Source organism: Coturnix japonica, chromosome 2 (genome assembly GCF_001577835.2).
Source record: "Coturnix japonica isolate 7356 chromosome 2, Coturnix japonica 2.1, whole genome shotgun sequence".
Taxonomy (NCBI): domain Eukaryota; kingdom Metazoa; phylum Chordata; class Aves; order Galliformes; family Phasianidae; genus Coturnix; species Coturnix japonica.
The window spans coordinates 51,866,788-51,880,224 of NC_029517.1; the positions used below are offsets into that span (position 1 = coordinate 51,866,788).

At 34.9% G+C, this 13,437-nt stretch overlaps 1 protein-coding gene across 5 annotated transcripts in view; it reads right to left on the reverse strand.

Annotated features, from left to right (window-relative positions):
* The window catches only part of SEMA5A (semaphorin 5A), a 316,527-nt gene that overhangs the window by 173,351 nt on the left and 129,739 nt on the right, over nt 1-13,437 (reverse strand). For all 5 annotated transcript variants that reach the window (XM_032442465.1, XM_015854392.2, XM_015854395.2 and 2 more), the window contains one exon: nt 11,245-11,290. In XM_032442465.1, coding sequence (XP_032298356.1) covers nt 11,245-11,290 — 46 coding nt within the window. The remainder of the gene's footprint in view (nt 1-11,244; nt 11,291-13,437) is intronic.

Below are 13,437 nucleotides of genomic sequence, written 5' to 3' on the forward strand. Positions count from 1 at the left end.
AATAATTTGGTTATGATTTTTTATGCATCAGTTCTCAAGTTTCAACTTCCCTGCTCAGTCTCCCTAATGGATAGCTGAAGCATTACAAGAGTATGTCAGCTGAATCTAACTTAAAGAGAAACATGACAGCAGTAGGTTCTTAAATGATGAATTTCTTTTAAAATAATGTTTACTAAAGTACATTAGAAACACCTACTCAGATGTCTTTAACTGATGTGTATAAGCATACTCTCATGAGCATAAATATATGGGAAAACTGTCATGATGATGCTAGGAAGAAAAAAAAAAAAGTATTTGAATCTATCAGACAACAACCTTACTTCAAGAAATTAAGAATATATTTAGTTTGATTTCAGAAGTTGCATATTACAAATATTGTATCAACTGTAAACTACCCATACACGTTCATAGATGTCTTTGTGAGCATAAATCATTTAGTTTTATCTTCTTGTGCTGCATAGTACAATATTCTATTTTACAAACAAAACTGCTGACACATGCAAGAAAGTGGGTGTAGAATCACACCTAGAGCAGTTTTCATATACAATGACCTATTTTTGATCTTTTCTGAACCTACAGTGTTATTATTTCTTCAGACCTGTCCTGGCACATAAAAACTTCAGTAAGAAAGCCTAGCCTCATTAAAGTAAGAAAAAATGCAATTGCAAAATGTTTTCTATGTGTTCAGCAGCATAAAACACAAATACAAATACAGATACTTTTGTTTCTTTACTTCTTTGTTTTGTCATAGTTTTGTTAAGTGGCCATGTATTTAGAGAAAGCAGCATGCAAAATTCTGCCAGACTAACTAAAGCAGCCATGCATGTAGGAGTCAGAAAGAATATCACTGAAGAAAGCTTCTATATCATCAGTGGAAATTACGGTGTGTGCGGGAGTCCGAGCATTCACGCAGATTAGTTAATGCAGTCCCAGTTTGCACAGTCACTCCCCTCACAAGCTCCTGTTTGCAACATATAGAAGTAGGGCAAGAAGAAGTAAGGAACAGTTTGATCCTTCAGCTGTTCATTTCCTTGTGATGAGTGCAAGGAGGGGACAGAACTTTGCCCAGAACTCTCCAAACATCTAGGCAAAGGTTTAGAGCTTGTGGGCCTAAGGCCATAATCCTTTCAAATGAGACTTCCAATGACAAATACCCTTTAAGCCATGGCATATATGAATACTGCACAGCTACTGCATTTTCCACTTAAGCTATCCTCAAGATGAATGCATTCTCTAATCTATATTTAAGTATAATTACCAGAAACTAATGTAAAGTGCAAGTACCAAACCAAGCATTTCATTCAAAATGTTCATTTTTAAAGCTCTGAAAGTAATAAATTAAGAAACTGAATCAAATTTCATTAAAAAAGTCAATGCCACTAAAATGTTATTATTTATCTAATTATCATAAATGTGTGTTCCTTCTGCACCAGTTTCTGAATGATCCTAGAGCAAGCCCTGTTTTCATAACGTTACTTTACCAAGGTATCCACATAATTATGAAATTCTGATATTTTTCACAGGTCTCTTATTTGTCTTTTAGCAAATCTAAGTGAATCAGTCAATTAAAAAACAAATCAAACAACACATAAGCAAGTTTGGAGTTGTCTATTTCTGGTTATTACAGGGGTAGCTGTAACCTGGGAAAAGTACTATTGGGTTTCAATCAAGGAAGTCATTTCCATAATTGAAAATATAGACAATATTTCAATCTAAATTCCCATAAACATCGAGATACGACCAAGCCCACACACAGATCCTATGTTTTTCTAAAGCATTACAATAATCTGTTTGATATTTTGTTCACTTGATAGACAAATCAATACATGAATAGCCAACACATCATTGAATTATTTTATAGATCTGAAGAATAAAATAAATCATATTCCAGGCACTAGAACAAATGCGAAAACCAGAAGAACTGGCTAGAAAAGCTTGTATTAAAATCTTGTGAGGGAATAAAAGCAAAAAAAATTTTAAAAAAATGGACATTGAGTGAGCCTATAACAAGGATAATTACTGAAAAGACCAGCCTATGTTCAGTCCCCAATAAAGCCTTGCTTAAGAAAGCTCATTAGTAGTCACACAATCTTTTAATTTCATACTGATATTTCAGTTTAGAAACCATGATTGAAAGAACTTAATTTACACTTTAGATGCAGTTTACTTTCTTGCTGTCCATGGCCAATATGTATAAAAAAACCTATCATCATATTCCATACAGATATCTAACTCAAAAACGAAGTGGCATTTTTGCTTCTTGTACTGACAGCATTCTTCCCCAGCAGGGTTAGACAGCTGGGGATGCAGATGTTGTTGGATCCTGTTCTTCAGTATACAGGTGCCCTTATGCACTGGGCAGACAGCCTGAGCACCTAACCCAAGGCTCCGATTTCCACTCTAGGGCAGATGAGCAAAGACACTGTCATTGGGCAGAGCCCACTGACCAAGTGTAAGTCCTAAATGCACATTGTACTGAATTGCCCTCAAAAGGCAATGATCTTTAAAAAATAGTAACCATAACAGAATATCAAATTGCAACCAAGAGAAATAATGTAGTTCTGTATGATGTCAGCACATCGTTTAAACAAAGAATGTTTTCAGAGTGGCTGCCTTCAGATAAATCCAAAATAAGACATGAATTAGTGATTTAATACAGAAGTCTCATATATATGTCTAACATCAGATATTTCAAAGCACATCTAACTTTCCTAGATAAAATTATTAACATATTTAGACATGATTTATAGCTCCCAGACTTGACAACAGAAGTATCATATTGTGATGCCATCTGGAATGGGTAAAACAATACATGCCAAAAGAGATAAGAACGCCTGCTAAAATTGGGGAAGGGAAAAGGTAGTAGGAAAAAAAAAAAAAAATCAGGACAGGAAAAATAAAGGCAATTCATTTCCCAAAAGACTGGATAAACTTATCAGAATAAAACTTGAAGCTACTTTAACTGTTGTTCTTGGTTCAGAACAGAAGTACCTCCTTATGCTTTAACTAAGCAGCATCTCTGAAACATTTAGGAGCAACAACCCTTGTCTTAAATCCAACTCAACAATGCTTACCAGGCAAGCAGTGCACTACCCCTCTGTGTTCTCAGTCATTTATGAGAGCAGGACTCTGTCCTCCTACACTTGTGAAGGCTCCTCTCTAACCACTGTTCTCCTTGTAAGATCCTCAGACCTTTCCTCTTTCCTTTGATTCTTCACATATTTCAGAATCCCAGTGTGGTTTTGTTTTGTTTTTGTTTGTTTGTTTTGTTTTCTTGTTTGTTTGGTTTTTTTTCTTAAAAAGAAATTATTTATTTCTTAAATCATTAAACTAGCAAAGATCTAGTCTCCTAAAAAATATATCCTCCACTACCCTAAGGATTAGGGGAGAAGAACTTTTTGCCAGTTATTTCCATAATTCAGCAGCTGGGTGCATCCTTTAACAGCACTGTGGCAAAAGTTCCCCAGAGATCAGTGGTGAGGTGTGCATCTTAAAGTATTATTTCCCATGTCAAGTGGGCATAAGGCTACTGAGCCATTTTCCCTCAATCTCAGTTCAAATGTTTTTTATTTCATAGGTCAACAAGTAGTGTCAGGGTACAATATGGACCACACAGCATCCTCAGATTACGCACTGATGTTACACAAAGAGGTGTAAGCTGAAATCATCTCCAGCACTTAAAATTACTCGAGAGGATCTATGTCCATTACTCTGATAGAATTGTTGAATGAATCTCTGCAGTACTGGAAAACACAACCCTCTTTATAACCAAGACGACCTGCCTTTAAGCTTACTCCTAGGATGTACATGGTATACAAGTTGTGGTTGCACTCACACTACTTATCAAAGGTCAGGTCAGACAATGAACCTACATATCATTGTCTATAATCAAAACCTAATAACCATATTGCATACCCTGTATTACAGATAGTACAGGGACATATTTTTCAAAGCATATTCCAGATATTTTTTAAATTGTTAAACACTTCAGAACCTAAGCTGTAAAGAACTGAAGCCTTTGACCAGGAACTGCTTGTATGCTGGTCTCCACCTAGACAAGACAACATCAGATTGAAGACAATCTCCTCTCATTCTCCAAATTTTCTACTTTCATTTTATGTACAGACTATCATTTCTGCATTTATTTAATACAGACACTACATTGGAAAAGGCAATAGCCTATTTCTCAAGGAAAGCCCGTATTTCTCCACCACAAGCATTGCCACAGAATACTGCTATATTCCAGAATGAGCTGAAGTATGCCATAACCTTATATAAAGACTAGATATTTGGAAAGCAGAAACTTGATTTCCCTTCAAACATGATACTTCGTGATTACATTTCTGCCAGATGCATTAGTTTGCTCATGATAAAGAAAAAACACAGGTATCACCTTCTTAGAAAAAGGCATTTCCACAATTACTGCTTGTGTATGTTGCAGTCTGGTTGTGCACCACACATACCAGGAAAATTTAGCAGTCAATCACTCAAAAAGAGATAAATAATATCACTAGAAAATCCTATCAGCTGTTTCTTGAATATCTGCAGTGAAACAAATACGCATACCTTTCGGAATCATCCCTATTTCTCATGAGAACAAATGCACTTATGCTTTATGTCCAGGTGATTCAGGCTTCCCCTTTACCTCAGAAACAAAACACAAATGTTTGTTATCTAAAAAAATGAGGAAGTTTGCTCCAGTGGTAGTGAAACATTTCAGTACCTATTTGTCATTGCTGCTAAATCAGAAGAGAAAATTACAGTAAGCACACAAAAAATATTGCCTAATAAGCAAAAGAAGGAAACTAAAATCCCAATCTTTTGTAGCTAGACGGATGTGTTCAGACGCATTTGAATGGAAATAAACTTGTGCTTGTGTTTCAATACTGATCCAAAACAATGACAGATGCAGCAAATAAATGACAAATGACAAAGTCTTTGCCAGGCTTTCTTTTTCATACTCACACGCACAGATAAAGCCAACGCAGTTGCAAAGACCTGCCAATTTGCCAATATTTTGCTTCACTTGGACTCCTTCTGAACATAGATGACACATTTCAGCTATAGTGAAGGGCATATGAAATAAGTTCTGGAGGCAAAATCTCTGTGCTACTTAGAAGCCAAGTTTAAATGATTAATGGGGATGAGCAGAAGAAAAGTCATACATCAACTGTCTTCCTCACGTGCACCCTGTATAGTTTTGTGGTGGGATCTGCACATGAACTCAGAACATCACAAAGGAAAAAAAAAGACACATCCAAATACATAACATATGTAACTAGTCTAATGTAGGCGAAAAATCCCATGTATAGAAAGATAATTCACAATGAATATTGAAAAAGAACATGGCCAATTACAACCAAAGACAGATTTTATTTTTTCCCCCCCAAAGGAAATGAAATTCTGCCTGCTTTTGGTAGCTCATTTCCCCACAGATACGCTATTGAGAGATAAGAATACATGCAATCTACCATTTCATCTAGTTTGAGGTAGCCCCCTTCAACTACACATAGAAGAAGTCAGTGGGTTACAGATTAGACACATGAAATTATCTGCTAGCACCCTAGCAGAGGTTGCCTCTTGCTCACCTCAATCCCCTGTGAAAATGTTTTATGAATACTAGTTGTTCCTTTTGCTTCCAAGGCCTCCAGGACTAATTTGCAGAAGTCTTAGCAACACCAAAAGTAAAGCTAACTTATCTGCTGTGGCTATCCATTTTTCATTCACACACCTCAGATGCACCTCAGATGCATATATGAAAAGCCCACGCATAAATAATAATTTGGTGGATTATGCAAGCAACTGTTATTTTCCAGTTGACACTAAAACTGGCATAAATGTTTGGGTTTTTTTTTTCTTTATTTTATAAAGATATTATATATTGTCTAAAACATTTAGTATTAAAAATTTCCATGTATACTTTCAACATATATTGCAATTCAATTCAATATTCAGCCTACCATTTAGCTCATAAATGACTCATAAAGCTGAATTATCATCTGTAGGAAGTACTTCAGATTTACTTGAAACATGCAAACACAAGTAAGAATCTCCTTTGTAAGTCCTTCTCCAAAGCAACTATTATTCCTGGCAATTTGTAAATCCCATCTTGCCTTTACTTAACTGAATGTCTCATTAGCAGCTAATAAAGAAATAAATAAAGTCAGCTTTATACTCCTATGTTTATAGTTAAATTAAAAAAAATTAAAAAAAAAAAAAAAACAAACAAAAAAACAAACAAACAAAAAAACAATCTCCAGACTTCATAGATAGTATGAAGAATGTGGCTCTTTTGCAACAAGCATGGAACCAAAACTGCCTTTAAGAGTGAACTTTAAGGTATCTGTATTTTCAACAGAAAAATGTACAGATTCAACATGAGGATAAAATATCAGTAGAGTTACATAACTACTGAAGCAAGCGGAAGGGGGTGATTTTCAAAGTGATAACAGGCTCCTCAGCTAGAAGGTTAAAGTGAAATTTGAGCTCACCTTTTTCATGCATTTACAGGACACATGCTTATGAAGATGCCACAATTGTTATAAAAGATGATATAAGCCAGCTTGTATTAGCATACATCTTTTCTTCATCCAGAAAATAAAGTTTATAGATGTATCAGTGAACTATTTGAGGATTAGAAAAGGTGGCACAAAAATCTTTGAATTTAGAATCACTGTTTTCCAATATTAAAAAAAGAAACTTTGAAAAATACATTAGCTACAGTCATCTTCTACATACTGCCAAAGTCCCACTATTAATCCTGATACTGTCTAGGCATCATAATTTTAAATACCTTTTTTTTCCTGAGTTATTTACTGTAGGACTACTATTTTGATTTCTGATTTTTTATTTTAAAAAATATACAAAAGTACTCAGAAAATTCTGCTTTCATCTTAGGCAATGCTTTTAGGCAATTTTCTACTGTTACTCAAACAAAACACAAATGAAAACCACATAGATTCAGGCCTTCAATAATAGAAGAAAGTCTACATGGCTACTATTCTCAACTATGATGTATAAAATATTTGTCATTCTACAGCCATAGCCCAATGAGGGCTTCTTTCCTAATCCATAATCACCATCCACACATTGTTCTGACAGTCAGCTTTGAACAAATTGACTTTTAGGCTTCTTCAGCAAGAGCTTTAAAGGGCTTTCACTCTTTTTATACTTCTTTATTCTCTCACACAGAGAAAATTGCTGAGACACATCAAATAACAGTTTGCTATAGACACTATCTTATTGAACTTGCTTACTCAAACAGGCTTTTCCTATAAAGTACAGAACACAGAACCATGACATGTTGGATGACATCTTTGATGTACCCACAATAGACAACAATGGCTCGCTATCTCATGTTAGATACACATCCTGTCTGAGGCAATCTATTAGCATTCTAACTCTCACTTTCACAAGGGATTAACTTTCACTAAAGAAATGGAAACAGAAACCTTTCAATGAATGAACTCTGTTCTGCATTTCTATTGTGAGAATTTGAAATTCAAACATCTATTTTTCTTTTTTTCAAAGGCTACCTTGTATTCCAAAACTATTTTAGGTACCCAATAATCAAAACAAAACAAGCAACCAAAAAAGAAAAAAAAAAAAGAAAAAAAAAAAGAGAAAAAGAAAAAGAAAAAGCAGCATCTGTATATATTTGATAAATATTGCACTTTTTATTTTTATTTTCCTCCCACAACTGAATAAACAAGGAGTCATTATTCTACCCCATTCACTTTTAGAAAGATTTCCCATTACATAGTTGTTTCTGATAATAATGTAATGTCTGATAAAATTACGAAATAATATCTTACTTGAAAATACTCCTTCCTTTCAAAGATACGTATAATGAAACTTGTAAAGACAACATACATAGATTGACTTGGGTGGACTGTTCGATGGATGAAGAACTAGTTGCGAGATCAGACCCAGAGAGTGGTAGTCAGTGGCTCAACATCCAAATGGAGATTGGTGATGAGTGGTGTCAGTACTGGCTTTTTAACATCTTCATCAGTGACAAAGACAGTGGGATCAAGTGCACCCTCAGCAAGTTTGCAGATGACACAAAGATGCATGGTGTGGCCAACAAGCCCAAGGGATGGAATACCATTCAGAGAGACATAGACAGGCTTGAGTATTAGGCCTAGGAGAACATCATGATGTTCAAGGAAGCCAAGTGCAAGGTATTGCACCTGGATTATGGGCAAACCTGACTATCAGTACAAGCTGGGGGATTTAAGGATAGAGCATAGCCCCATTAAAAAGGACTGGGGGGTACTGGTGGATGGGAAGCCAGATATGAGCCAACAATGTGCCCTCACAGCCCAGAAAGCCAACTATGACAAACTCCAACAGCTACTTAAGTGTAACAGGTGGGGAAAACTTATTTACATTAGGAAAAAATGAAGTCTATCGATGATCAAGATTAATTTATAAGCATTCCCTTTCTTCTCGAAAACATGCTATAAGAAAGACTAAACTGATGAATCAAGACAAAAAAAAAAGCAGAAATATGAACAAAATAAAGAGTCACAGAAGTTTAACTGAAAACTGAAAAAAAGAATGCAAATTGTAACAAAAATCCTCACTTTTTTACTGGAAGTACTTGCTGCACATGAGGAACAGTCAGCAATTTTCCTCCTCCTTCATACATGCAGTAATGAGAATAAAGCTCAAGCTGTGTTTTAAAAAAACTAAACAAGTGTATAAGTTATACTGTTTCCAGACCTTTCATGTTTTTATTATTCTACACTGAAAATATTGTACAGCCAGCACTTTACCATGCACCTTTTCTTCCAGATGTGAAAATAACTAATTAGCCTATGAAACATCTGCACGTTTCAGAAAGGCTTCTTCATGCAACTTAATCAAATAAGCAACACAAACAGAAAAATTAAACTCTGTTTTTATGCATTATGACAACTTTGTGAAGAAAAAATGCTGCAAGAGCAACTCTGTCAGTTCATAAAGTGTCAAAGTCTTCAATCATTCAGCAAACAAATGCTTACTAGCCATAAGATATTAATGAACAAAACCACAGCATACCTTTTTTCTCCTGCAAAATTCTATCATTCTGTTACTCAAGGATTTCATATCCTTTTAACTGTTTCTTATTTTTTTCCCTACCTCCTTCAACAACTGCAGACTTTAAGGTTTAAAAGATTAGGAAATTCAAAATACTGCAAATTTTAGCCATTAATTTGGTAACATTCCTCTAATCCTATAGCCACTCTCTAGAGATGTAGAAAATTCAGGCTTAAGGTTTAAAAGATTAGGAACTTCAAAATACTGCAAATTTTAGCCATTAATTTGGTAACATTCCTCTAATCCTATAGCCATTCTCTAGAGATGTAGAAAATTCAGGCTTCACTATAAAACATTTATTCACCACAAGTGACTGAGAAATCACCTATGCCCTAAGGTTTCAGAAATTGAGGTTTACTTCTGTTCTTCTTTAGGCAAATCCTATGACACCTGAGGATGACAGCATTCACAAACTAGGATTCTGTACTGTTCTAGAGTATATGAAATGTTTGTAAACTTCTATGAATCATCTGGTAAACACGGTCTTGGATTTAGGTGGGTTCAAAGTTCACAGCTGGTAAATTCTGGTGAATTCTAAACTTCCTCATGGAAGGTGGAGATTATTTTAATTAACAGAACATTCACACTTTCTGGTGTGAGACTTTGAGAGATTGCCTCTGTATCTTAACTTTCTCCAAAAATATTGAAAATAGTTGTGGAATCATATTTGGAATTGTAGGACTTCCTACAATTAATCCCCACTGATAGTGGGAATGATTATCATGGTGCTGATCTGGAGGAAGTTACCCAAAGGGACTGACTTTTATTACTGCAGGATCAATGACGACCTTCATACTTTCCCTGGAGGACTGCAGGATGACCTAAATGTAATACTCCTGCCCTACCTTCATCAAAACAAAGTCTTCAGATATCTCACAGCTCACTTAGAGCTGCCATAACAGACACATTTCCTAGCCTGGAAGAACCCAAGGAAATACATCTTTTGATTTATTGTATATAGGACAGTCTTAAAGCTCACTAACAGGGCCAAAGGGAAAGCAAAGGAAAAAAGAAGAGGTTTCTGAAGGACAAGTATGGAGGAGTCATAACGGTAGGAAAATAAAGGAAACACTAAGAAAAATTAAGAAACGTTGAATAGAGGTAGAAAACATGGAAATAAGAAAAAATACCGACACACTTTGGTTTTTAGAAATATATCTCCAAAGTGTTGTAGGTAAAGGCAAACCAATGATGTTACAGCACTGAGGACTGAAAAGAAATGTTACAGAAGATCAACTTGAGAGAACAGTTTAATGGCTTCTCTACATTCACACAACAAAAACTTGGTATCTAGCAGAAAAACAACATCAGGGTATCTGTCCTAGTTTGAAATTTTTGCTGATCCATGGGGGTGATGGTTTGATTCAGAGCAATTACACACTTTTGTAAACCACAGACTTCTTCCTCTTTAGTGACCTGAGTCTATTGACACTCACCCTAACAGAAGAAAGCTAGGTTAAAAACACTGAAAGAGAAAACCAACAAAACCAAAGCAAGGAACACCACTCAGGAGATTGAGGGAAGACGAGACAGCAGACATATGATAAATTCAGTGTGGAAGTTATATAAATAAATAAGCTGACCAGGAATTGTCACTTGGCTGTGACACCTAAGTGCCTCTTAAAAGCTTTTAGTTTCTAGTTCTAAGCTCCAACAAGTTTTAAACTGCAGACAGCCACCTTTTATACAAAACATGGATTCTGACACCCTTATTCACATCATATTACTTCACTGAAAATTTGCTGTTTAATTTGCCTAATTTTTCTTCAGTAAGTATAAGTTTTTAGTTAATCATTATTTTAAAAACACATTTTCTCTTTAATAGTAATACATTCTGAAAACAGAAGCTCTAATACAGTCCACAATCCAAAGTCAGAATATTTTCCTAAGAGAATATGATCCTTTGTTCCAGTCTCCATTTCTTTTTATAGATCCATGCTAACAAAAATCCCAGCAGAAAGTAACATTAGGTCTGTACAGCCTGGGACAAACACTAATCTAGAATTAAAATGGATTATATGACTTATATAATACAGTAAAGAGGACAAAAAGAGCTGAATACTTATCTGTGGCTATAAAGCTTACAAATATATCTTGATTATCTGCTTTAAAACATCCGCCTAACTTATATAAAGCCAAGAAAACAAATATTCAACATACCTGTATTAGAGAGAGATCCTCAAGTTGCAACCTGAAGAGGTAGTTTCTAGAGTTAAAAAATAAACAAACAAATAAATAAAGGAGATAAAAAATTAATTACATTGTCACTAGCATTTAAATAAAGGAATCATTAATGAATATGAAAGAAAGAAAGAAAAAATGAAAACATGACTGGGACTCAAGACTTTTATGTTCTGTCACCAAAATTCTGCCCTTTGGCTAAAGACTAAAGGCAATTTCTATACCTGATTTTCAGCTTGCAAACGGTATGTGAAGTGCATATTTATGCTGCATATATGGAGTTCTGTACTATACAGTCCAGTCATCCATTAGAATCAATTGGATGAAATATTCCTCGCTCCACTTTTGCTCTTCTGCAGTATTACTACTCCCAAGGAACAAAGGAGGAGTTAAGATGAATCCTGAACAAGATGTGACAAAATGGCACTGCAATGAAACCTTTAGAAATGATGGGTTCAGTTATTCACAAAGATGAGCGCGTCCCTCTGAGTAAACACTTTATTCAGCATGTATTGTTACAATTTTTCTTATAAACCAGTTCTGTTGGTAGCGCTCATAATATCAGGCCACAATTCTTATTTAAAAAAAAAAAAAAGAATAGTACCCCATTTTCAACATTATTTCAGTAGGTCCTCATCTCTACTGCAGATTCTCTTTTGTGTTATGTCTGCAATATGGCTCTTAATCTTCCATCCTCCATTTTGACATTCCTCCTGCCCATCTTTCCCATCTCCCACCCCTCACTTCTTTCATAGTCATTTCTCATGCACATTTTTCTTCTTTTCATTTTGCTTTCTTCCCCCTTATGTTAGATTCTATTTAGAGCCACTCTGCCTTTTCCAAAGTGACTACAGAGTGATAATTTAAAGGGAAAAATATTAAAAAAGAAGAAAATTATGAATTTGTGAAAAAAGTAAGAAAATACAAACGTCCAATTTTTGTTTATTCACAATGAATGTGTAAGATTATTTTAACATTTCAAAAAATTAAATTGAACAAAGTAAACAAAAATAGATAGTAAAGAGACACTGAAAATTTAAACTTTGAATTTAAATATTTGCAATAGTTGTGAAGGATCAGTAATTGGTAGGAGTATAATCCAAACTGAAATCTGGACACATTTTTGGACATAACAATTCTAATTCTATCCAAACAGGCATGAGATATTTCAAGTGGGCCCAGACAGTGAGAATCTGTATTTTAAATGAGCCTTAGAAAAAAAACAGCCTGTGTCTAAACAATGAAAAATGTTATTTATCAAATCACACATCAAAAAAAAAACCACAAGTACTATCACAGTCAGCTTTGTTTGTAGACTGAAGTGTGCATGTATCTGTATTTATGTATTGACTCATATATGGTCACATATACATGTATGGTCTTCTTAAAATGTGTATGTATAGCAAACCAGGGAAATCACCTCTCACTGCAAAAATAAAAATAATGCATACATACATATATATATTTGTACAGTACCTGTGTCATAAAGAGACTTGAAATGGGCAAACAAAGAAAAGGGTACAATGTTTACATAGAGCTTCATCCTCAAGAAAAGTGCAAATTACCTTTAAAGACTGCCACTGAAAGTGAGAAGATTATGCATATTGTTTTCTAACCCATCTAAACCATCTTTGTAAAGACAAAAATCACCTTCTGATTTTTATCTTGCTCGGATATAGTCAAAAAGAAACATACATATACTAACCTGGGTTCGTATCTCATTGCATATATGGAATTGCTTCCATCAACCATCATTGATCATGCTTCTTTCACTCCAGATATCAAAGCTAAGAAACCTGCTGTTTCACTGCTGTTGCAAATCTTCCTTTCATTTACAGGAGAAGGACAACTTTTTTTCTTCCAGAGAAGTTGAACTACATCCACAGCAGGTATAAACTGTTTTCTTAACTCAGTGGTATCAGAGTCACATCTCACTCTACAAATAAATGGATTCACTGTTCTAGGATATATGAGCGCAGTCTCATCTCACACTTCTGTTTTTCAGGTCAGTACTTCACACATCATGTCAGTCCCTATGGGTACTTCATCTTGACATAGCTACTGAATCTTTATCACTGATGTGGCATCACAGAACAATGATTGAGGTATACTGTATTATTAATGATGGATTTCTATGGTGTTTCAATATGACACCCTTTCAACTTATTAAAA